This window comes from Stegostoma tigrinum, chromosome 30 (genome assembly GCF_030684315.1).
Source record: "Stegostoma tigrinum isolate sSteTig4 chromosome 30, sSteTig4.hap1, whole genome shotgun sequence".
NCBI lineage: Eukaryota > Metazoa > Chordata > Chondrichthyes > Orectolobiformes > Stegostomatidae > Stegostoma > Stegostoma tigrinum.
The window spans coordinates 36602928-36629971 of record NC_081383.1 but is presented as its reverse complement, the minus strand read 5'-3'; the positions used below and the strand labels follow the sequence as shown (position 1 = coordinate 36629971).

The 27044-nt window shown below is 39.2% G+C and overlaps 1 protein-coding gene across 8 annotated transcripts in view; it reads right to left on the bottom strand.

Moving 5' to 3' along the window:
• The window catches only part of dpp9 (dipeptidyl-peptidase 9), an 88280-nt gene that overhangs the window by 47047 nt on the left and 14189 nt on the right, over positions 1–27044 (bottom strand). Inside the window, exons 2-7 of one of the 8 annotated variants that reach the window (XM_048559939.2) lie at positions 24840–24917; positions 16222–16330; positions 15443–15532; positions 14462–14731; positions 4897–5026; positions 2662–2906 (exon numbers count right to left, since the gene is read on the bottom strand). In XM_048559939.2, the coding sequence (XP_048415896.1) occupies positions 2662–2906; positions 4897–5026; positions 14462–14492 (406 nt within the window). In that variant the 5' untranslated portion in view covers positions 14493–14731; positions 15443–15532; positions 16222–16330; positions 24840–24917. Of the gene's footprint in view, positions 1–2661; positions 2907–2990; positions 3160–4896; positions 5027–6330; positions 6351–14461; positions 14732–15442; positions 15533–16221; positions 16331–24839; positions 24918–27044 lie in introns of those variants that run through there. The other 7 variants (XM_048559938.2, XM_048559944.2, XM_048559947.2 and 4 more) reach the window with 7 other exon arrangements.

The following is a 27044-nucleotide window of genomic DNA, read 5'->3' as shown; positions in this document are numbered from 1 at the left end:
AGATCTCACGACTCTTAAACTCAATCCCCCTGTTAATGAAAGCCAAAACACCATATGCTTTCTTAACAACCCTGTCCACTTGGGTGGCCATTTTAAGGGATCTATGTATCTGCACACCAAGATCCCTCTGTTCCCCCACGCTGCCAAGAATCCTATCCTTAATCCTGTACTCAGCTTTCAAATTCGACCTTCCAAAATGCATCACCTCGCATTTATCCAGGTTGAACTCCATCTGCCACCTCTCAGCCCATCTCTGCATCCTGTCAATGTCCCGCTGCAGCCTACAACAGCCCTCTACACTGTCAACGACACCTCCGACCTTTGTGTCGTCTGCAAGTGTAATTTTCATCAAAAATGATTAGCTGCTCTAGGCCGGCCCAGATTAAAATTCTAGCAGTTTGGTAGTGGCTTGACCACTCGACCATAAATATAGCATAAAGACCCATTCATTCCTTGGCAGTTTTATTAACTCCAATACCGTTTGTTATTAGAAAGGCTGTCAAAACATATCAGAAAGAATCCTTCAAAGGAATCAGCTGAGAATACAATACTGCAAAGATAATTTTCTCTTCAAGTTGTCAAATCATTTTATTTTTAAGGGTGGACAACTATCGTGGACAAACAAGAGACACAAAATTCTACAGGTGGGGGTGGAGTAGTGATATCATCGGACTATTAATCCAGACCCACAAGCTAATGTCCTTGGGACTTGGCTTCAAATAGGAAAGAAGATCTAACGCACACTATTGAATAGGAACTGGGGACAATATAATGATGGACACAAGCCACAAAAAACTATTTTCTGCCTCTAGCAATGTATTTGTAAGCTCCTGATTCAGCCAGCCAGCCAAACTTGACATTGTATTCTTGGAATAAAATATAGCACTTGAGATCATTCAGCCCACGGTGCTCTTTGGAAATACACAGGAACACAGAGAGAAGATACATATGGTTACTTGGCCCATCAAGATTGCTCAACAATTCAAATGGCTGATCACCTACCTCTACATCATTATCCCCCATCATCTGCATATCCCTTGGCATCATTAATTTCCAGAAACCTATCAATTTCTGTCTTGAACATACTAAATGATTGAGCTTCTCACCAATCTCTAGGCATAGAATTCCAAAGATTGATTGCCCTTTGATGCCACAAGTTTCTCCTCAACTCAATCTCAAATGGTCTGCCCCTTATTCCGATTCCATCTCTGAGACTCAGCAGCCAGGGCAAGCATCTTATCCACGCGTATCAGGCATCTAACTGTTCCATTCCCTGGACCGTCCACTATAGACTCAGGAATATATACTTGAAAAGGGAAAATTTTATTCCCTGCCCAAATGTTGTTATTGAGCTGGCTTTCACCATCCTTTTATGCAATGCATTCCTGATCATTGCTCACGGTAATAAATAATTTTACACATTTCTTTAATTTTACATCAAAGTCCTCTGTTCGGTGATTCTCCTGACAATGGGAACAGTTTCCCCTATTTAAGCCCAAACCTTCACAGTTTTGCAAAGAATCATCACATTTTCCATGAATTTTCCATTTGATCCAGAAGTCCAGATGATCATTCTAAGGACACGGGCTCAATAGCACATGATGAATTTTGAAGTCTATTAAAAAAAACTAACTAAAAGCTGGTCTAATAGGGATCTTGAAGCCATTGTTAATCGTCATAAATTAACGTCCGGCTCACTAATATCCTTTAGGGAAAGAAATCTGCCATCCTTACACAGGCAGGCTGACGTGTGACTCCAGAACCACAGCTACGCATTTGATTCTTGAACTAGCCTCTGATGGAGCTTAACAAGCACTGGGTGATGGGATGGGCAACAAACTCTTGCCCTGTCAGCAACGTCCACTTTCCATGCATGAATAAGGAAATGGTTCTCTGGTCAAACGAGCAAAATCTTAAATACTTTTGTCTTTCCTTACAGAAATCCCTCGTTGATGTATTCTACATAAATATGGCCTTCCAATTTCCAAGGCAGCAGGTAGAAGAGCCCTCTTTACCTCATTCACACCTGCAATGTATTTATCCATGCAGTTCCTTCCTCAACTCATCAATGTGATGCCGAACATTTATGAAATCAAGTGACTCTTGAAAGGATTTGTCAAATATAATGAATATTTGACAATATAATGAATATATTGTATCATTATTGCAGTAACATGGGATTCCTCGAAAAAGATTTAAATATGCTGAACATACTCTGCTTCCACCAGCATACAAATCAGAGGACAGTTCAGTCAGCTACGTACCCACACAAACAACTACCAATTTATTCCAATACTAGTTCAAATTATGCATTTGGCCTTTTTATTAAATCTAGAAGAAAATTCCAACAAAACCACAAAGTTAATTTCAACTGAGATTCCAAAAATCAAAATTGTTGTCCTTTTATAGAAATACAATGCAATCACCTCTTTGAAAATGGTGCTAAGTCTATTTTTCCCATAATATTTCCTTAAGCTATCTGATGTGAGGAATCAACCTCCTGGCTCCTATTTCAACTGTTTCCAGGACATTAGATGTTTCTTTTATGCTTTGCTGACAAGAATTGAATACAGTACTCAAAGAGAACAGTTTGAGCATGCCTTTCTGGTCTAAATCCTTATTTTCATGTAATTTGACATTCTGTTACAAACAACTACTCACCCAAGTAATAGACACGATGGGAATGGTGCCCAGACTCATCATTTTTTGGAATGAATTGGAAATCATGAGGTGCTTTGTTAATGATAATGCCAGGATACTTCCTGCTGCTATGGATGATCTCTCTCAATCCATCCCATGTGTGCTTCTCAACGTAGAATGGGGAGGGTGCGTCCTCCATATCCACCACCTCTGCGCTTTCAGACAGTGCTTCCACGGTAGCCATCTCTTCAGTCCTTACTACACAGCTGCAGCGAATAAAAACATCCTCTCTCAACGTGAGACACATAACAATATGCACGAATGTAGATACAAAGGAAAAATTTACATACAGATGCTATATAGGGTACTCCTCGCTGTTTGCAGTGTCAGCAGCAAAACATAATTGCGCTTCTACTTTGTACAAACGTGAACAATGGAAATAAAAGTCAGGTATTTTCAGTGATCGTTAAGACTGATTTTTTTCTTAGGTTACACAGGTACTTTATATTGAGTGACAGTCTAGAGGGATTAGAAAAGCAGAAAGTCCTGGTTAGTAATGCAAATGGACAAATCTCAGAAACACAAGATAACCACCACTCACTCACTCATTATCGTGTGACCCATGAACTTTCCGGTTAAGTCTCATTGTCAAGGGCAGCAGTATCCCAAAGCATAGTCACAATCTTACATGAATCAATAATCTCTCTTTGGGCAGTTATTTGGACCGTTTGTCAAAATCTTGGAAAATTTGTGACTCAAAATATAGAAGTGCTAATTAAAAACAGTGATAAGGACACAAGAGCCTGATAGTTCAACATGTCAAACTAAGGATGAACTATAGTTTAAAAAGTGTCAGTGAATGAAAAACACTTTTCCAAATGTCAGCATGCATTATATAGCACCTTTAATATAATGTCTCCAGATGCTTCACTAATGCTTTTTGAAATAATACGAATTCAGGATATGCCTGGATACTTTACAGATAATAATGCACTTGTGAACTGGAGTCACTGTTGTAACATGAAAATTAAGCAGTCAGTTTGGGCACAGAGGTAGAATCTAAATAGCAATGAGACAATGGCTACAATATGCAGTTTTTTTTTAAATGACAGTGTGACTGATAAATAACTGCCAGGACCTTGTAAGATCTCTCCTATTCTATAAATAGTGATATAAGACCTTTTACACTCAAACAAAAGCAAAGATGTGACTTGTAATTTGCCATCCAATGATATAGCACTCCCTCAGTGCTTAATGAAATATGTGCCTAGATCAACTCTCTGGAATGGGACTTAAACACCCAACCTTCTGGCTCAGAAGCCGGCATCTTCAAAGGTAGACAGAAATAAAGTAACCTATCGAAAAGGGGAGAAAAGCACTCATGCCCACACTCAATGTCGGCCTTGACTATATTTAGAACTGAAGTATGTAGCTAAGTTCCATCAGCTTACTAGATCAAAAAGATTATATTGGCTATTTCCTTCACTAAGACAGCTAACCAGATCCTCAAAAGGAAATTCAAACTACGCAAAGTGCAAGTGCAGAAACTGACTAGTTTACAAGTATAAACTATGTAGCATGAGCAAAGTTAGGAACTGAAGTCTTTAACAAATTAAAACCTTAGAAACAAGCAATTGCTCAGGTTCCCTCGTCAGTCTTGTGGCTTTCGATTAAAAATTAAAATAACAAAAATGAATTTGGTGGCAGAAACAAGACTTTTACCAAGTTGCCATTTTATGAACGTACCTAGTTTGCAACTTCCTATTGATATATTCAAACCACTGATAGTCAGTTGATTAATGTTTTCTTCACTGATTCAGCAGATGATTGTCACTTTCCTCACAGTTCCCTATAAAATCAACCAATAAACAGAGACAAGAACATCCACCCCTCAAATTGAAAAGTACATTTTCCAATTGAAGGCAGTACTGTATCATTTTAGTTTTAAGTGTGACTACAAAATAAAACAAGAGCTCAAATTGGAAACCACTGCATTTTTATAACCATTGGTCCCAGTGAGAAATCCCTTTTCCCTTCTCAATTCTTGTACTGCTGTGATATTTTCATTGATGCTAGAAGCCCACCAATACCTCATGGAAATAGCTGTTCATCCAGAGAACATTAACTCATCTTCCATACGTTGCACACAGATAATTTGAGATCTAGAGTTGCGGATACGATATTTCAGTTGCTAACCTAGTTTGTCCATTCAAGAACAATGCTTAATCTATCCCTACCCTTAAGGACACTACTTACGTACTTTCTGTGGAAATCCAAGTCATGTCATTTGCTTGTAAATTTATGAGAGCAATCACAGGTGTAAATTTCAGGTTAATGCTTCTACAATGAAGTTTGACACATCTACCAGGAGTATGATGGATGTCTCCTAGATGCAAAATAGTTCATAGTATAAATAGATATCAACAAATTTCCTATAAACACTGCTTACTATTTCAACAAGATGGATTTTTTTTTAAAAAAGCATACCATATAAAAGACAATATCTTCTGCCAATGTAGTTCAGTAAACAGTGGTTAACTTTATAGGCATCATGGGAGCAGTTGCAGACATACCGGCGTCAACATCCGAGGTCTCTGCTCCTTTGTGTATTTTTTTTTAATTACAACATGCAAATTTGCTAGTGGTGAAGGAAATGCATACTTAATATTGTTACCATTTTTATGTTTCACTTGCTTTGGTTCACACATGGCAGCGAGAACCACAGGAATGCAAATCCGAATTACATCACTCCTGTTCATAATCCTGAGATGTTGAGGCCAAAAGTTACACAACAATTGCTCACCTACTGAATTTAATCAACACAATATAGACTTGGGATTAATTCGAAGACTCTCAAATTTGTCAGAATTTATGTATTTATCCACTGATATTGAACACTGACCCCACTCTGCAAAAAGCTCTCAAAACTAGTTTCATGTGCACCGAGCAGCTAAATCATAGAAATGCTCAGATAAATTTGTGATCAGAACCAATGCAAATGGATTGAAATGAACAGCGATTATTTTTATTTTTGTGCATTAGTGCCAAACAAAAGTGGAGTCATTGTGCTTGTCAGTGTTGTGTTAGGTTCGACTCCAATGTCGGATTTGGGCCACACTTACACTGTAACTGCAACTTCAGTGTAAAACAAAATCACATTGCACCCCCTTATTCTAGATATAAATGCAAAACATTAATCACATTCACCTAAAATCAATGGCTCAAAGAACATCACCTGTAACTAAATGACCATCACAGATACAAAAATAATTGGTTGCCTTTTCAACTACTGACCCACAGCAATAACGGTTCAAACAAAAAATAAAGGAAACCTCAATGAGAAAATGCTGATTATTGCGACATATTTCCCCACACAGCACAACAGTGACTACACTTCAAAAGTACTTCATTGGTTGTAAAATGCTTTCAGACATCCTGTGGTAACAAAAGTTGTCATATAAATGCAAGTTTATCCTTCACAACCACACAGCCCCTTTCCTCTGCTCTTTGACAGTAGTCTACTAACAACTTACGAATTGTCATCAGTTGAAAGTGAGAATTTAATGTGAAAAAGTTTGAATGAAATAACTTCAAGTTAAGTGGACTGTATCTCATATTTCAAGGTTGTGTGTTAATGTAACAAAGCTATTCTAAAGAGCATTAGAAACAGAAAGATAGCATCCATCCTACCTGTCAGGAATATGGATATGTCTAGCGAGCTGAGTTCAGCTAGAAGCAATAAGGGAGTAGTGGAGACTTGATATTATTGACATTAAATCATTGTTGAGGCAGTGATTGCATACTAAACAAAAGCAGACGTTAATTGCAGTATTTAAAATACTAAGATAAATGTCTCTCTGTTTCCGGTTCAGTCAAAACTTCCAAAATGCAGAAGACCAAATGAGCAGATGGGGCAAAAGAACACTAGTGAGTGATCTGCTTAGAGATCACCCACAACTTCTTGTTATGTGCTGGCCTATTTTGGTTGCATAGCAGTAACTGGTCTGAAAGTTTTTTTCACATTATTGGAATAGAAAAAATTAGGCCAGACAAGGTTGCAGTGATACGTCAGTGAAGTTTCTTTAGAACTGTTGCATATGAAGTGATTTATACCCCAGATGATCAATGCTGTGTGCCATATTTATGCACGAATTGCAGCAAGTATGGTTTCATTACTACCCATGACAATTTGCCTAGGAGTTGATGACAAATTATTTCAAGAAAGAATTATAGAAGCACAGTTCGTCATTTTGTCCATCATTCCTGTGTCAGCCTATGAAAAGAAGTGCCCAATTTAGTTCCATTCCCCGGCTTTTGCACAAATGCCCAAAAAATTAACCTTCTTCAAGTACATGCTTTATTGCATTTTTAAACAGCATGATGCAATCAGATCCTAGCTCTCTTTCACAAAGGATTGCTACAATCTGGAATGCACTATATGAAGCAATTTTTCAATTTAAATTTCTTTTGCCAAATATTTTAGATCAATGGCTTCTAGATACGAAGCCACTTACCAAAACAAATAGCTTCTTACTAATTGTGCTATCAAATTCCCCACATATCTATCAGGCCTCTGGCCAGCTTTTTATGTTCACTGGAGAATAATCCAAGTTTCCCCAATCTGTACACATAACTCCTTTAACACTCTCTCCTTCAGTTTAACATCATATGGTGCAAATAATTACAGACAAATTTCCACTGAGGCTACAATAGCGATTTATAAAGGTTAAGCAATAACTACTTATTTTTGCACTCAATGTACTGTAATAAAAGGTGTATTATACATTGGCATTTGAGATTTGGATTTTAAATTAGAAAGAGACGAGTGTGGGTCAGTTCTGTGTTGATATTCTTTTCAACACACATCAGATTGCCATTTGGAATGGTGACCTAAATGGATTAATTACAAGAAAATACGAGATGTAAGTCAAATGACTGGTAGAACAGTCATATTTATAAGTGGACTGCATCTCATATTTCAAGGTTGTGTGTTAATGTAACAAAGCTATTCTAAAGAGCATTAGAAACAGAAAGATAGCATCCATCCTACCTGTCAGGAATATGGATATGTCTAGCGAGCTGAGTTCAGCTAGAAGCAATAAGGGAGTAGTGGAGACTTGATATTATTGACATTAAATCATTGTTGAGGCAGTGATTGCATACTAAACAAAAGCAGACGTTAATATTTATAAAACTGAGATTTACAAGGGACGAAAAAGTCATCATTTTAGCTTTAGGTTCAACTTTGAAGTGAGAACAGTCTCTCCAAGCAAAAGGATTAAGCTTTTACATCAAGGAAACCAGTGACCCTAGCCAAAGTAAAGTATTTTAATATGTGGGGCTTCTCAGGACGGGGAGCCCAAACAGAAACTTGCAAGTTGCTAGAATGAAAATCATTTCAGCCATCAGAATCGCAAAAGGTTCATGTCGAATCCAAAGGTATCGTAAAACCATCTCTCAATCCAAGGAAAAGAATCTGGGAGGAATATCTAAAAACTTAAGTTGAGACAGGAGTGACATTCCCCCCGCTCCCCACTCACTCTGGAATCAAGTAGCTGTTAAAGAATAGTATTAGGAAACATGCTGAAATTTTATTTCACTGTTTGTGTTAAGATATTTTGAGTGGCCCTGTACAGTCTGTTTACATCTTGTTAAAAAAAAAACCTGCAGCCTCAACTGTGAATATGTTTCAGTGACTAATTGCCACAGTGACCAACTGCAAAAGCAAACGCAATCTAGCGAGTCGGATTCCATTCTCCAGTATTATCATCAGCTGAGAATATAAAGTGGGGTTCTTGTCAAATTGGAATAATTGAATTTAATAATAAACAATGTATTTTTTGAAGACTTAAATATGTGGAGGTACTGGACATAACACAGGAACATGGTGAAGTTCATTTTACAAACTGGACTTTCAAAATGGCTAAAATTTTTGTGGGAGTAGAAGACATACTGTGGATTTTTTAAAATTTTAGGCCAAGGCTAAAATGAGAGTTTTAACAGACAAGTTAGAATTGGAATTAAAGTAAAATCTTATAAGGACGAGTTGCTTAAAGCTATTATCCAGCATTTAGAATTCAAAGGGGTGAATCAAAAATTGAGATATCCCCTCTAGAATTAGCTAAAATTTAATTAAAAAATAATGTAAGTTTGGGGTAGGAAATGGGAGAGAGTCAAAGAGAATTGGAAAGGGAAGAGAATGAAAAGAAAACACTAGGGAAAATGGAAATAATCAAAGAAAAATCGGGGTGGGATTAGACAACCATGGCTGACAAAGGAAATCAGGAAATGTATCAAAGGAGACAGCCTATAAAGTGGCCAAGGCACTGGGAAAATCAGAAGATTGGGAAGGCTACAAAAACAAAGAGGATAACAAAGAGAGAAATAAGCAAGGAGAGGATCAAATATGAAGGTAGGCTAGCTAGTAATATTAGAAATGAAAAAAGCTGCTTTCAATACATAAAAAACAAACAAGAGGCAAAAGTAGACATTGGGCCGCTCCAAATTGATGCTGGAAGGCTAGTGATAGGAGATAAGGAAATAGCTAAAGAACTTAAGTACTTTGCGTCAGTCTTCACAGTGGAAGACATGAGTAGTATGCCAACAATTAGGGAGAGTCAGGGGGCAGAGTTGAGTATGGTAGGCATTACAAAAGAGAAAGTGCTAGAAAAGCTAAAAGGTCTAAAAATTGATAAATCTCCTGGCCCCGATGGGCTACATCCTAGAGTTCTGAGGGACGTGTCTGAGGAAATAGCAGAGGCTTTGGTTGTGATCTTTCAAAAGTCACTGGAGTCTGGGAAAGTCCCAGAAGATTGGAAAATTGCTGTTGTAACCCCCGTGTTTAAGAAAGGATCAAGGCAAAAGATGGAAAATTCTGGATGTGATTCAACTTGAGCTACAAATCTTCTCAAAACTCGCTAGAATGAAAATTATAGGCTGATTAGCCTAACCTTGGTTGTTGGTAAAATTCTAGAATCCATCGTTAAGGATGAGATTTCCAAATTCCTGGAAGTGCAGGGTCAGATTAGAACAAGTCAGCATGGATTTAGTAAGGGGAGGTCGTGCCTGACAAACCTGTTAGCATCCTTTGAAGAGGTAACAAGTATGTTAGACCAGGGAAACCCAGTAGATGTTATCTATCTGGGCTTCCAAAAGGCCTTTAATAAGGTGCCTCACGGGAGGCTGTTGAGCAAGGTGAGGGCCCATGGTGTTCGAGGTGAGCTACTGGCTTGGATTGAGGATTGGCTGTCTGACAGAAGGCAGAGAGTTGGGATAAAAGGCTCTTTTTTGGAATGGCAACCGGTGACAATTGGTGTCCCTCAGGGTTCACTGTTGGGGCCGCAGCTGTTCACCTTATACAGTAATGATCTGGATGAAGGGACTGGGGGCATTCTGGTGAAGTTTGCCAAAGATACGAAGATAGGTGGACAGGCAGGTAGTACTGAGGAGGTGGGGAGGCTACAGAAAGATTTAGACAGTTTAGGAGAGTGGTCCAGGAAATGGTTGATGAAATTCAACGTGAGCAAATGCAAGGTTTTGCACTTTGGAAGAAGAATACAGGCATGGACTATTTTCTAAACAGTGAGAAAATTCGCAAAGCAGAAGTACAAAGGGATCTGGGAGTGTTGGTCCAGGATTCTCTAAAGGTTAACTTGCAGGTAGAGTCCGTGATGAAGAAAGCGAATGTAATGTTGTCATTTATCTCAAGACGATTGGAATATAAAAGCAGTAATGTGCTTCTGAGACTTTATAAAGCTCTAGTTAGGCCCCATTTAGAATACTGTGTCCAATTTTAGGCCCCACAGCTCAGGAAGGACATACTAGCCCTGAAGCGTGTCCAGAGGAGATTCACATGGATGATCCCTGGAATGGTAGGTTTAACATATGATGAACGGCTAAGGATGCTGGGATTGTACTCAGTAGAGTTTAGAAGGTTGAGGGGAGATCTAATTTAAACATACAAGATAACGTATGGCTTAGAAAGGGTGGACGCTGGGAAGTTGTTTCCGTTAGGCACGGAGACTAGAATTAGAGGGGGTAAATTTAAAACGGAAATGAGGAAACATTTCTTCAGCCAGAGAGTGGTGGGCCTGTGGAATTCATTGCCACGGAGTGCAGTGGAGGCAGGGACGTTGGATGCCTTCAAGGCAGAGATTGACAAATTTTTGATCTCACAAAGAATCAAGGGCTCCGGGGAGAGTGTAGGGAAGCAGAGTTGAAATGCCCATCTGCCATGATTTAAATGGCAGAGTGGACTCGATGGGCCGAATGGTGGAGTGTTCTCGGTGGGCCGAATGGCCTTACTTCCACTCCTATGTCTTAGGGTCTTAAAAAAATCACCGAAAAAAGATGTAGTTGTTCAGAGGAAGATTTTGATCCCAATGAGATTTGATTTAACTAGAATTCTATCTTTAGCATCTAAGTTTACAAAGGATTGGGTGGAAAGATAATTTCATCATTTTTAAAAAGCTGGCTGGGCAGCCAAAGTGGCTAAAGGTGTTTGGATCTCACTATTGTGGAGTGTTTTGATACGTACAGTTATGCATACGTATGCCAGTTTGTTACAGAAGCAAAGTGCAGACAATGGAAACTTAAGATAAAGCAAAAATCAATACATGTCAGCTTGAGCCCAAAGAACATCAATTCACAAGAGTAAGTCAGAAAAAAAATAGCGTGAGATCAGTGGTTTCAAACACTGAACTTAAGGGAAAAGAAATTGAGAATGAGGGAAATTATGATTATGGAAAATTTCAGTAATAGCATTCCAGTAAACTTATTCAAAGCTTGCTTAGATGAATGCCATGTATCAAAGGTCCAAGAAGAAAAAGTTCCAGAAGATACCTACAATACCTCTTGCAGCTATACTTGGGGAATTGGTCATTTAGGAGTTGACAAAGAAAATGAAAGAATAGAAAATGTGCAGGTGGAAAAGGTGTTAGTTTAGGGAACAAACAGAAGGGTGCAAAATAAAAGTGAAAGGCTGGTACCTAGGATAATATAAAGAAAATAAAACACATCCATTCTATTAAAGTCAATTACTCAAGAAAAACCACAGGATTCATCAGAAAATGGTGTAGGATCAAAACTAGTTGAGGCGCACGTTTCTTTAGAATCTATTAAGAAGGGAGAGATAACTCTGGATAAACAAGGAAATCCCACCTTGATTTTTAAAGCAAATCAGACATTGGAGACTCTGAATTTTCTTAAACCTCAAAACACAAAAGTATTTCTTGTCATTCAAATCATAAAAGTAGACAAATAAAGGTATAAGACAATGGTGCAAGTCAGTCAATTACGCTGACTAATAACAATGTTTTCCAGAGGGGATACTGAAGAAGAAAATATTAATTGGGGGCATACATGGAGATTACAGACCAGTCCCATTAAATATGGTTGGATTAAAGAGTCACTGAATAAATAGAGAAGTTGGCTGATTCAAAGATATTGGTCTCAGAGAGTGGTTGAATAACTAAGAAGTAGAAGAAACAGATCCTATAAGGAGAAACATACTAGATTGTTTGCAAATTGCCTCATGACTAAATCTCAGACTGATTCAAAACAGGACAAGTACATGAAAAAGAAGATGACTTGAAAATTCAGTTACTTCATTATTTTCAAAAAATCTAAATAGGAAGAATGAAGGCAAAGATATTGAGGCTGACAGGATTTACCTATTTTCTTTGGTAGAAATGCAACAAATAGATCTTGAATTGAGCAAGTCACACCAAATAGCCTCTTTAGAAACTAGTTTGGACTCAGTTTCTGAGGGTTAACAGTTGAAAAACAAAGTAGTAATGAGGAAATGGAAATTACCTCAAATACCAAATGAGGAGGAACTGGCAGTAGTCCATTAGATGGTAGTCTAACCTCAGTATTGTAACAAACCTTTGAGTGGTTCACAACGTTATAAACAGCAGGTCAGTTGTGTATTATTGAAACAGACAAAAAACACAAACAATATTACAAAATATGGTCAATTTTTGCCAGACATACCATTTGTCAGGTAGTGGGGCAACACCAAATCATTAATTGAACCCTTGACTTTAATTCTGATACCAGCTCTTGAAGACCATTTGGCAGGGCCTTGAAAGATTGCACAGGACCTCTTCCTAAAACTAAAAGTACATATGACTATCTTTCAAGCTATGAATGGTCCAACAAGACTTCCTAAGTTAGCCCGTAAGGGGGGAGAAAAAAAATCGCAAAAAGTGGTAAATAAGGAATTTGGGAATAAAACAATTCACATCTTCAGCAATCTCAAGATGCACTGGAAGAACGGCAAATTTTGAACACCACATTAGAGTGTACTGTCAGGAAAGTCATAACGATTGGGATAATTGTCATCGTTATAATGTTAGAGTCTATTATAAAGGATGTAACAATAGTCCATTTAGAAATATATGACACAAATAAAGCAAAGTCAGCATGGCTTCATGAAGGGGGAAGTTTGCCTAACAAATTTATTAGAATTCTTTGAGTTAACAAGTAGGAGAGATAAAGCAGAACCAGTACAGGCAACATATTTGAACTTCCAAAAGTTGTTTTGATTAGGCACCCTACATAAAGCTACTTAAGATGATCAGAGCCTATTTTATGGACAGGATATTAGCATGAACAGAGGATTGGTTAACTAATACAACACCGAGTCCTCTTCGCCAAACTATCACTGACTTCTCCCTTCTGTTCCCGAACTGCTCGTCTTTCCCCCTACTTGCTCAAAACCCATGCACGTTCCTGTTCTGATGACAGGACATCAATTGGCATCAACTTTGTTTCTCTCTCTCCAGACAGGCAGCATGGCCTTCTGAGTATTTCTAACATGTTTCTATTTTAATGTTACTGCATCCACAATATTTCACATTTGTTACTCCATAGTAAAAACTGTTGCAAAAGAGACACTACCTATGTATTGGTGAACCTAGAACCAAATAGCTTTTAACAGCCTTTCTTGAATAAAAACGGATAAGAACCACATCCTTCAAATGAGCTTCCATTACTTACAATATTGGCTCTGACTTCAAAATGGGCTTGTTAAAATAAAGCCTTAACCAGGAAAATTAAAATATATTTAGGAAACAAAGAAATGTGTTTTAAACTCAAATTTTAAATGAAGGATTCTTTCCAAAAAAAACTTTGAATCCATCAATTCAACTTGATTATCTAATATCTACCTGGTATTTTTAGCATTCTAGACTCAATATTCCAAAAAGGAGGAAAACTTTCCAATGTACTCAAATATTGTACTTAAACACATTCGCATTTAGGGCGTCATTTCAAATTTTTTCTACCTAGTGACAGATCTGTGATCACCAGCAGTTTAACACAAAATGGGCCCTGCAGAGTCAGTCAAGATTGAGTAATAACCCGCAATAGAATGGCTTTTCACAATTTAAATAGAGATTTCCACACAATAGCATTTCACTTCACTGTTATTGCAGTGGTGACATGGGTCCCTAACATAACGAAACCAAATATATCATTGCCCAGTGCCAGATGCGGTCCCTCAACTGAATAACTGAACCTGTATTTTGCTTGCTTCAAGATCTCTCTACATTTACATTCCATCTATCCCTACTACCCAGAAAACAAACTTGATATTTATTGAAGGAACAATCCATATCCAACTGCTTCAAACGTTGAAGCATACCAATGCAACACATGGATTTGATCAAGTTCCCCAAAAGTAACCATACTGTTGGGATTTACCTCAGATGTATCACTCCACTTCACTAAAGAAATAGTCCCATGCTTACTCTATAGTTAAGTAACAGAATTAAAGAACTTAAGCTGCAAGAAACTACTGTTTACACAACTGCATTACCTATATTGACGTATTTAAAGTTGTGGCACATAAATGTGTGATCACTGCGCACCTGATGCACCTTAGCCTGTGAATCCTGAATACGTGATTGCCTAATTTCTGCTGTTGTTGCTGCTGCCGAAGGATCTGCCTATCTTTTCCGGAGACATGGCTAGCCAGCCTTCAACCCTCCGAACTTTCTCCCTCGCTCGTCAGGCCATGTCAAATTGGATCCACGTATGCAATCACTGAATGCATGTTACATACAACATCTTGCTTTACTGCTGCGCTCTGGAAGAGAATGCAGGAACTAGATTCTTAAATTACTATGCTCTCCATTCACATTTGCAAAATAAAGTTAAAATATTGCCTTCCTCACTTGCCTTGGGAGTATCAATTCTTTCCCAGGAAAGAAACAAAATGTATTAAACTAACTGCAGACTGTTTTTTCAGTGAATACTTTAATCAATATAGTTCAAAGTTTTATAACCCTTTAGCATGGGCATAACGGATCATTCATACAGAATACATGGTTTTGAAAGGTTACATATGACTCTCAGAACATGAACAAACACTCACGGTATGTTTTTAAAAGGATATTTGGGTTTTATTTCAATATGTCTTGGGGTTCAGCTCATAGTTAAAAATGTTGCTATTGTGGGTTCTTACATCACCCAATTTCTCAGACTGTAATTAGCAGGTAGTCAGATCAGAATCTATTACCCACGATGACAAGTGAAAAACATTGATAAGAGCGCTTCGACAGCACCTTTTGTACCAAGGCAGCTCTAAACAATTTAGGGCTTAAATCAGGTTTCTGAATACATTTATTTTGTATAAAATTTTCTTTATATCAATAGCAGTAAGCTATTGGATATCAGCAACGTAGCACAGAAAATCTCGGAGTGTAGTACAGTCTAACATATCCAGACCACTGCAATACTGTTCAAATTTCATCAATTTCAAAAGTGAAAGGGTAGGGCAACTTTTTAAGCCACTTACCTTTTCCAACTTTCTGTGGTATTGTCTTCAAGTTTAACTTTCTTTACTCTATGCATTAACAGGCTAACAAGCCTCCACCAAGTCAGCAATCTAAAAGAAGACAGCACTTCAATAAATCAACACTAATGAGATCAAAAAGCAAATCTGTTAAGTTCTCATCATTCTAAGTCTTAGTTGGGATGTTTAAGATGTGGTAAAATCTTAAACATGCAAGCTTTTCTCTGACAGCTCAGTACTACAAGGGTGCCAAGTTTTAATCTTTCCGGATCATTTGGGTTTACCATAATGGCACAGAATTTAATTTATATGTAGAACTATTATTAATTTGCATACAGCTCAGGCTCCCAATCCTTAAGAAGCTTATCCAATTTTGCGAAACAGTGTAAGAGAAGCCCTTTTACGACCTCAAAGATGCCTTAAACTCAACTAACAGTTGGCTGGATCAAAGAATCGCAAGTTAGCACCTGAAGTATTTCAGAGAAAGCACTGACCTAAAGACAGCCCTGAAAATAATGACGAGATGAGTAGAGTTGTCACATTATGGTTGCAACATATAATTGCTTAAAATTGATTCATCAATTTACAGTGGTCCCTGGGAAATACGCACTGATGACACGAGTGTTAGTTAAGGTGCATGAGGGCTGAAAGCTTAATCTCACATACGGTGCATGGGCATTCAATGATGCCACTGGAGAGTGTTAGTAGAAACTCGCAGTTTCTACTTCAATCAAGGCAAGAAATAACAATCTTGTAAACAGAAGTAAGTATATAGTGCTTACCAGCGATTACTTTCAAACGTAAAACATCTGTTCTGAAATGATGTCTTCTACATCGTATTCAAAACACCAGACAGTACAGGCCATGGTATAACTAGGTCCTCGGACAAGTCTGCAACAACCGAAACAAGAAATAATGAAGAGCTTCACAAGAAAAGTAATAGCCTGCTTACAACAGCAAAGGTAATGACTATGGAACTCTGAGTACTCAATTCAGTTAGATTTGCTGAATGAAGGAAGCAGAGTAAGCAGCAGTTCCAATAGGTATTCACTCAAAAGAATTTGCAGTCTTCATGAACATCTGAAAGCTCTATAACCTGCAGGTGAATTTAAATGTTAGTGAGTGTTGTTAAATGCAGTAAGAATAACAGGAAACATGTTTCCTTGAGGATGGTTAGTAAAACCCTTCTTTTCTCCTTGACCATTGGTTACTACATTATTACTCGACATAAATCTACCCAATGAATGAATCAAGAAGAAATCTGACTCTGTGTAGGAATATTTTGCCTGCACTTTGACAATAAATAGAATCATACAAAACAACATATGCTTTTTAACTATGAGATAATAAGGAGCACAGATGCTGGAGTCAGAGATAAAACCGTATGGATCTGGAGGAACACAGCAGACCAGGCAGCACCAAAGGAGCAGGAAAGTTGGCATTTCCAGACGGTACCCTTCTTCAGAAATGGGGGAGGAAGGGAGCTCAAAAATAAACAGAGAAAGGATGCGTGGGGCTGGGGAAGGTAGGTGGGATGGTGAGTGAGTATATTTCCCTCCCCACCCCTATCTGTCTCCCAAAGGGACCACTCTCTCCATGACTTGCTTGTTCACTCCACACTCCCCACTAGCCCCAACACCTTTCCCTGCAACCGCAGAAAGTGCTACACCTGCCCCTACGCCCCCCCCTTCAACTCCACTGAAGGCACCAAACAAACCCGCACATCAGTCAACATGATCTATTGCATCCGCTGCTCCCATTGTGGCCTCCTCTGACACTAAGCGGAGGCTAAGAGATTGCTTTGTAGAGCACCCACACTCGGCAAAAAACGACAACACCTTCCAGTTGAGAACCATTTCAACTCATCCTCCCATTCCCTGGGTGACATGTCCACCCTGGGCCTCCTCCAGTGTCACAATGCTGCCTCCCGAAAACTGGAGAAGCAGCACCTCATTTTCTGCCTTGGGAGCCTACAGCCCGATGGCATAAATGTGGATTTTACCAGTTTCAAAATCTCCCTATCCCTGGCCGCATCCCATGTCCAACCCTCCTTCTCATCCATGCCACCTTGACCTGACACAAGCTGTCCATCTTCTCTCCCACCTGTCCACTCCTCCCACCTCACTAACCAATCCCCACCACTCCCTACCTGCACTCACCTATCACCATCCCGTCGACCTTCCTCAGCCCCACCTTGTCCCCTCTATTTATTTCTGAGCTGCCTGTCCCCCAGTTCCGAAGGGTCCTGACCCAAAACATCAACTTTCCTGCTCCCCTGATGCTGCCTGGCCTGTTGTGTTCCTCCAGCTGTGTTATCTGTTTTTTTTAACTATTCCTTGTTACCTAAATTATTTATTTAGTTATAAAGTAAATTCACAAATTATGTTAAGGGATGGGTCAATAAAGACACAGTAGCAGACACTGAAGGGAACATTTCATGATTCACAGAATAAGTACATGTCAATGAGAAAGAAAAATTCAAAAGGGACTGACTTATTACCCTTGGTTGATGAAAAAAGATTTATACGTGCACAACTTGCTTTTCAACTCTGATACAAAGATGGGTAAGGTGCAAACATTGTGTAGAAGATTACACAGAACTTAAAAAGACAAAGGATGACTAATAAGGAGGAAAAATTAAAATGAGAGAAAGCTGCAAGAAATACCGAAATGGAAAGTAAGAGCTTCTGCAGCTATTTAAAAAGGGCAGAGTTGGAACAGGTTTACCTCCAATAGAAAGGAAAAACTAATGAAAAAGGAAGTGTCAGATTCTACATCAGACCAGATTATTAAGGATAGAAGTAACAGCTGTAAATCAGAGAATGAAAGCAATGAAAGAAATGCAGACAATTTATAATCACAACCTAAGTGATATTGAACAAGTTGTCAAAAGTTACAAGCTAAATTGTTCTAGGTTCTGACGGACGTCATTCTAGGGTCTTGAAAGAAATGATGAGTGAAATGAATGATGCATTGAATATAGTTTTCCAAAATTCACTACATTCGGGCATTGTTCCAATAGTTTGGATGACAGTGAATGTAACTTCTTTACCAAAAGAAAAGCAAGAAATCACAGGTTAGGCAAACATCCAGCATAGGGAATAGTTGGCTACGTTCACCTTTTTAGAAAGTTTTTAGCAAAAGCTCACCGTGTAATTGATGACATATTGGCATAGATAGAAGATTGGCTTGGGCAGAAAACAGCAGGGAAAGGAGAGGGCGATGGTGTAATGATGTATCATTGTACTAATAATTCAGACACCCAGGTAATGGGTTTGAATCCCAACATGGCAGAAAGGTGAATTTGAATTCAATAAAATTTAGGTGGTTCATTTTCTAGTTGGCAAAATGTAACGCATTATGTGTCACAGGGTACAATGCCGTTGCTTCAACTGGTATAAAGTTGTGGGTGAAAGGACTAAAGGTATGGTACTAACTTTGTAATGACAAAGATGCTGTGAAGATGACTCAAGGTGGTCACAAGGGAATACAAATCAGTGGGCAAAGACTGGCAAATGGAGTATAATGGAGCTGGAAAATAAGAAATTGCCTACTTAAGTGGCGTTCTGAGATGCAGAAGGATCTGGGTGTCATGGTACATGAGAGTCACAAAAGGCTAGTTTTCAAGAACAGCAAGTAATCAGGAAGGAAAGCATAATGTAACAATTTATTTTGGTGGGGGGGAAAGAAGAATACAATGTAAAGCAGTTATGCTTCGCTGGTGGGACCACATTTGGAGCCCTGGATATAGTACTAGCCTCATTATTTAAGATACGGTGTAAAAGCATTGGAAGCTACCTCAGGGGAGTTTCATTAGACCAACAGCAGGAATAGGCTATTGTCTTTTGTGGAAAGATTGGGTAGGTTAAGATCATGTCCACTGGAGTTTAGAAGAGGGTCACAATTTGTTTGAATAATAAAATATCCCATACAGTCTTGACAGGATAGATGAAATTAGGCAAATCTAGAAATAGGAGGCCACTGCTTAAACACAAGGGGCTGCCCAAGAGAGGTAAGTAGCATGGGGCAAAAGTAGGTTATTGTGCTAGGGCCTGTGGAACTGTAGCCATTTTACAAGTTCCTTCAGAAGAAAAAGAAATGTAAAAGAGATTAATGCAAATCACTATAGACTAACAAGTCTGAAAACGTGACAACACTTTTACAAAGATGCTATCCGACCACAAATTTGCACACCTCAGGTATTAATCCTGAAAAATTAGAGTTTAATTACCAAAAAAGACAGGTAAGGTGTTTTGAAACTAAGTTCCGAACAATTCAGTTTGAAATGCAAAAGGAATTGAATTCAATTGTAATAGTGGTGTGCAAAATCTACAAGATGTACTGCAGAAATTCACAACGTTCCTTAGGCAGTATCTTCCAAATCCACAACCATTTACTTCAAGAAGAACAAGGCCAACAAAGACACAAGAACACTACTAGCTGCAAGTTTCCCTTAAAGGCCTCACTGCACTGAACTGGAGATATTTTGTTTTTGCTCAGAGTCGCTGGGTCAAAATTCTGAAACTCCCTTCCCAACGGCACGTGCACTGCAGCTTTTCAAGAAGGCAGCTCATCACTATCTTTCTAAAGGGCAACTAGAGATGGTTAATAAATGCTGGTCCAGCTAGCAATATCTACATCCCGTAAATGTTTAAAAAAAACTTCAGCAAGCAGAAACAAATGGATTATTTTCAGGCTGACAGGGGTATAGTGGATTAGCATAAGAATCCGTGTTTGGTCTCAACTACTTACAATCTACATCAATTACTCAGAATAGGCACAGAAAAGCAAGATATCTTGCCTTCTTGACACAAAGCTAGGAGGAAAACTAAGTAATGAAGACAAGAAGAGGCTGGTCAAGGACACGGATTGTTAAATGACTGGGCAAGGAAGTGGAGAACATGGGAAAATTTGAAAATACCTTCTCTCTGAGGAAGGTGGGATGTTTTTCAAAAAGAGTAAATGCTGAGGGAGTTTTACACTATTCACTGAAAATTAACACACAGGTACAGCAAGTAAGTAGTAAATCAAATAGCTCTTTAGGCTTTAACGAAAAAGGTTTGGAACACAGAGGTATGGCATACTTGCTGTATTTATACAAGGGGTGACACTTTACCTGGTGCACTCTTTACTGCTTTAGTCTCCTTACTGAAGGGAAGCCATTCTTGTCTGAGAAGGTAGCAAAGCTTTCAGTATGTCAATTCTTGGAATGACGGGGTTGATCTTATGAAGGAGGAGTAAAATGTGCCACTCTCTAGTTTAGAAAGATGAGACGTAGTGTCACTAAACAGAAAAAATTCTTAAGGAATTGACAAAATAGATGCGCAGCCTCATTCTTCTAGCTGGGTAGCCAGAGGTGGGCAGTAGTCACAGGACAAGAATGAGAAGCTGAAAAAGAATTACTTATTGAGACTGTTTTTGAATCTTTGGAATTCCCTATCGAGGGCGCTGTGGTGCATTGTCTATGGCTTTATTTAAGATTGATATAGACAGATTTTTCAGCACTAAGAGAAACAAAGGAAATCTGGAAGGAGTGAGAGTGTGAATTTGATAGAATTGTTCAGATATTACAGTTAGTCAACACAATGAATGAGCTACATGTTTTTTCAAGCGATCTTATTGCACACTGGCTGGAGTGATTGCATATTTAACCTTGAGGTGGTGAATGGCTACAATTGTAAAATTACGAAACTCTTATACTACATTAACAAAACATCTGTTTTTGACATTTTTACATATTCTATAACTTCCAGTCAAATGCCAGAAATTTGACGGTGCAAAGGCATACAAGCTACAATGTTATTCAATCTGAACAGCTCCTGTCACAAGTAAAAATGCATGTAAATCCTAGAAAGAAACATCATATCTGACAACCTCAGTTGAGAGAGGAGGGCACGGATAGGGTTATGGCAGTATGTCTTAATTAATTCCAGTTTCTTGGTTCATTGGTCTTTGCCTTGATAAATAATGTTGCTTAATTCAAAATCCCTTTAATTCAGATTAAATTTGAACAAAAACATTTTTCCTATGCCAACTTACCATAATTACTCAATTCATGCCACTTAACATTACAATTTTTGAACTTCAATGCTACACAAGAGTGGACTGCAAATCGCAACAAACCAACTCAAATAAAGGATTTTCTGTACAATGACTGATTTGGATTATACTGAGTTGACTGAGCGAGAAGTCAAAAGCTTGCAATAATTCTTTGCTGCAAGGCTCTCTATGATTTACTAGATTTTAATTTATATTCCTGGACTGAGATGCTAAAACTGGAGCATTTCCCGACAAGGAAGCAGTGAAACATCAGAATATTTCTTGGCTGCTACGTATCCCCTATACTGACCAATTTATAAGTATAGCTTCTTTAAAGACACCAGCAAAATTACAGCTTCATATGATGCTAAGTTTTATTTTAATACTACTCAACTGAAATGTAAAAAAAATCTAAGTCAAGTCTAGGCTGACTTCATCTTTTGCCTCCTTTCAACTCACAGATTTCAATTCGATTGTGACAGATTCAAGGTGAAAGGACCAGCAGCAGATTGCCCAAGTGCTGTGCTCAGTTGAGGCACTCAACAGTTATCCATCGAAGGCAACTTAAAAAAATGTCTTATCCACAAAGAAGTGGTTCCCCAGTATCTTCCTCAATTCAAAGAACAGTTGAATCTAGCCTGAAGTAACTTTCATCTCATACCTAAGAAGATATACTGGACAAACAACCAATTCCATGACAACACTTATTCCCTGGAGTGTTCTGGTATTTCTAGTGACCATGACAGCTGGGAATGTGTAAAAATTCATTCTTGCCAACTCTTATCACAAGTTCTCATTTTTTCACCCCTTAAAGCTTATTATCTCACAGGCTTTGGGTAAAATGCAGACAAATTGCTATTTTATAAGTCTCCCCATCCTACAGTTACTTAAGAACCTTCTAAGTTTGAGTATCAATGATGTAAGGGTATTGTCACTGAACTAACAACCCAGAAACCCTGGCAAGGCTCTGGGAACCAGGGTTCAAATCCCATTCATGACCCCAACAGCACCCTTTAGGGAAGAAAACTTGCCAGACCATACATGTAACTCCAGCAAAATATTTAACTTTTAACAGCCCTCTTAAATGGCTTAGCAAGCCACTCAGTTCCATCAATGGCTAGGAAGTCTCAATTGAACGAAACTAGGAAAGGAATGATATCAACCCAGGCACCAGAAATAACAATGGCACACAGCCATACCAACCCTGCCATGTTCTCCTTATTAAAATCTGGGCTATTGCCAAAATGAAGGACTTCCTCACTGACTAGTTAGGCAGCAACCTTGCAGTCACACTGATGGAATCGTATCTTACAGACAGTATCCCTGACACTACCATCACCATCTGTGGGCATGTCCTGTCCCAGCAGCAAGACAGACAGTGGCAGCACACTGGTATACAGTCAGTAGGGAGGTACCTTGAGAGTCCTCAAAATTCACTCTGGAACCCATGAAGAGTCTGGTCAAGGCCAAAAATAGGCAAGGAAATCTCCATACTTGTTATTTTGTTATTACTATTCTTTAGAGAGGAGTGTTTCCTGGACCAACATTTGCTTACTACCTTGGGAAAATGGTGGTGACCTTCCTTTTTGAACCATCAGAGTCCACTTAGCATAGCAACACTCACTGTTTGAGAGGGAGTTCCAGGATTTAGACCCAGCAACAGCAAATGAATTTACAATTTCATAATTTACTTTTCCAACCATCTTGAGTCACAACATGATGGACTTTGAAGTTCCTGACCCAAAGTACATATTGTACCTTTGTCAGCATCGATGCTTCTTCCAAGTGGTGATCAACATGAAAGAATGATATATCAGCCGAGGAATGATAAGTACGTGGCATTCAGGAGGTAGTTTCCTTGTCCACAACTGACTTGATGCCATGAGTTTTCATGGAGTCAGAAGCTAGTGTTGAGGGCACCCAGAATAACTCCCTTGCGACAGTATACCATCTATCATTACCTCTACTGTGTACAACATTGCTTGTGGGACAAGGATTATAATGGCATTGTCTGGAAAATGGACAGTAAAGTAAGATTCTGCAAACTATGACTGTGTCAAGCTGCTGATTTCTAGTCTGCAAGACCTTTCAATTTTAGCAGTAACCTCCAGATGTTCGTATGGAGGACCTTGCAAGATTGAGAGGTGTAAGTTTGCAATTTTGCTGTTGCCTTGTGTCTAAATTAAGGCTAGATGGTTCACTCAGTTTAGGCGTATTGATAACTTTTTAGCAGTTGGATACAATTGAGTGGTTTGCGAGGCCATCTCAGCGGATAGCTGAGAGTCAGGGATCATGTACACCAAGCCATGTAAGGACAGCAAATTTCCTTCTCAAATTGGCACTGGTGAACCAGATATATTTTTACAACAAAGATTTAATGGACATAATTAGAGTTTTAATTCCTGATTACTCAGTTTCAAATTTCACTATTTATATTCTCGAATTCAAGCTCAGGTCATTCTCAGTATATCTCAGCTGATGAATCAGTATTTCTCTGTTATGCACTGTTTGGAAAAACTATTGAAGGTGGCAAGAACTTCAATGTCCAGTGATCATGCTGGCTGATTCCTAAAAGACCTAACTATTCAACTGGATCTGTGGCAGGTGGTGAGGAACCCAACAAGAGGAACCAAACATACCTGACCTCATTCTCATCAACATGTCTGCTGTAGATATACCTGGCCATGACAGTTTTGGTAGGATTGACCTTCACATAGCCCATGCGGAAGTGAAGCCCTGTATTCACAATGTTGATACCCTCTACCATATTGTGTGGAACGACCATCGTGTCAAATGGAATAAGTTTCAAACAGATGTAACAATGCCTGACTATAGTGCCTCCTGGATACACAATAGTGGATCTGCAAGAGAATTACATTCCACCACAATCTGGAAACTTGTGACCTGGCCTATCCCTACTCGACATAGACTCAGAGCCGTGCAGCATGGAAACAGATCCTACGGTCCAACTTACCCATGTCAACTAGATATCCTAAATTAATCAAGTGAGAGCATTTGGCCACTTTTGCTCGAAAGCCTTCATATTCATATAGCCACCAGGTGCTTTTAAAATGTAGTTATTGTACCCCCCTCCACCACTTCCCCTGGAAGTCCATTCCATACAAACACCACCTTCTGTTGAGAAAATGTTGCCTCTTAGGTCCCTTTTAAATCTTTCCATTCTCACCTTAAACCTAAGCCCTCTAGCTTTAGACTCACCTGATCCAGGAAAAGACCTGTCCAAGCCCCTCATGGTTTTATAAACCTCTAAGTGGTTCAAAAATTTCAACTATTAGAAACAGAGTAATCTGTTTTCTCTCTTAATTACTTTAACTGTAGATTTTAAGTGGTGAAACTTTACCTTATTAACACTGGAAACTGTTCCTTCCTTTCAATAGTCAAAAGTCATCATCCCGTGCTGGAATTGTTGCTGAATCAGCTGATGAAGAAACTTCATTAATAACAGAATTAAAACTCCAACATGATGCTTATTGCTCTCCATCTCAAAGATTCACACACCTTTACCATTAAGCAAGGGTTCAACAGTAGTTCAGGGGGGTAACAGGAGGGCATGCTATGAGCAGTCCTAAGCATATCAAAAACTGAGATATCAACTTGAACACATGCCACAGGACTAGTTGCACATCAAACAGTATAAGCTCAAGTGACAGACATAGTATCATCGAATACATACAGTGTGGAAACAGCCAAGTGAGTCCATAGCCAACAGAACAGATTTAAGTTCTGGAGTCCAACCACAAGTGTGGATGGTGATGGACTGACTGGAGATGGCAGCAACACAAATAACCTCATTTTCATTGATAACAGATCCCAGCACAACGGCGCAGAAGCTAAGGCTGAAGTATTTGCCATAATCTTCAGCCATAAGTGCCAAGCTGATGATCGGCCTCAGCCTCTTCTTGATGTCCCCTGCATCATAGATGCCAGCTTTCAGCAAATTTGATTCACTCCACATGATATGAAGAAATGGCTGAAGAGGCTGCACATTGCAAAGGCTACGGGCCCTGACAATATTCCAGTTGTGATATTGAAGACATGTTCCAGAATTTGCAACATTTGCTAAGCTGTTCCAGTATAGCTGCAGCACAAGAAACTGCCCAGCATAAGGAACATTGCCCACTTCTGACCTGCACATTTAAAAAAAACCACAAATCCAGCCAATAACCACCCCAGTCTACTCTTGGCAATCAATCAAGAGATGGAAAGTGTCATCAGTGCTATCAAGCAGCACTTAATCAGCTTGCTTGGGTTTCACTGGGAACTTAGCTCCTGACCACATTACAACCTTAGTCCAAACATGGAGAAAAACAGCTGAACTCCAAAGAGGAAATAAGAGTGACTGCCCTTGATATCAAGTCCACATCTGACCAAGTGCGGCATCAAACAGCCCTAGCAAAACTGAATACGATTGTGATTGCTGGAAGTTAGTGATTTCAGCTCGATAACATCACTGCAGAAGCTCATTGGAGTTCTAGGCACAACCATCTTCTACTGTTTCATCAATGACTTCCCAGAGATGTAGATGTCAAAGAACAAAGAACAAAGAAAATTAAAGCACAGGAACAGGTCCTTCGGCCCTCCAAGCCTGCTCCGATCGAGACCCTCTGTCTAAGCCTATCATCTATTTTCTAAGAGTCTGTATCCTTTGCTCCCTGCCTATCCATGTACTTGTCCAGATACATCTTAAAAGACACTAACGTGTCTGCGTCTACCACCTCCGCTGGCAACGCGTTCCAGGCACCCACCACCCTCTGCATAAAGAATTTTCCATGCATATCTCCCATAAACATTCCTCCTCTCACTTTGAACTCATGACCCCTAGTAATTGAGTCCCCCACTCTGGGAAAAAGCTTCTTGCTATCCACCTTGTCTATACCCCTCATGATCTTGTAGACCTCAATCAGGTCCCCCCTCAATCTCCATCTTTCTAATGAAAATAATCCTAATCTACTCAACCTTTCTTTTACAGCTAGCGCCCTCCATACCGGGCAACATCCTGGTGAACCTCCTCTGCACCCTCTCCAAAGCATCCACATCTTTTTGGTAATGTGGCGACCAGAACTGTACGCAGTACTCTAAATGTGGCCGAACCAAAGTCTTATACAACTGTAACATGACCTGCCAACTCTTGTACTCAATACCCTGTCCGATGAAGGAAAGCATGCCGTGTGCTTTCTTGACCACCCTATTGACCTACATTGCCACCTGCAGGGAACAATGGACCTGGACACCCAGATCTCTCTGTACATCAATTTTCCCTAGGACATTTCCATTTACTGTATAGTTCGCTCTTGAATTAGATCTTCCAAAATACATCACCTCGCATTTGCCCAGATTGAACACCATGTGCCATTTATCCGCCCAACTCTCCAATCTATCTACATTCTGCTGTAATCTCTGACAGTCCCCTTCACTATCTGCTACTCCACCAATCTTGGTGTCATGTCAACGGATGATTGTACGATCAGCACGATTCATGGCTCCTCAGATGCCTAAGCAGTCCATGTCCAAATGCAGCAAGATCTGGATAATTTGCAAGCAAGTG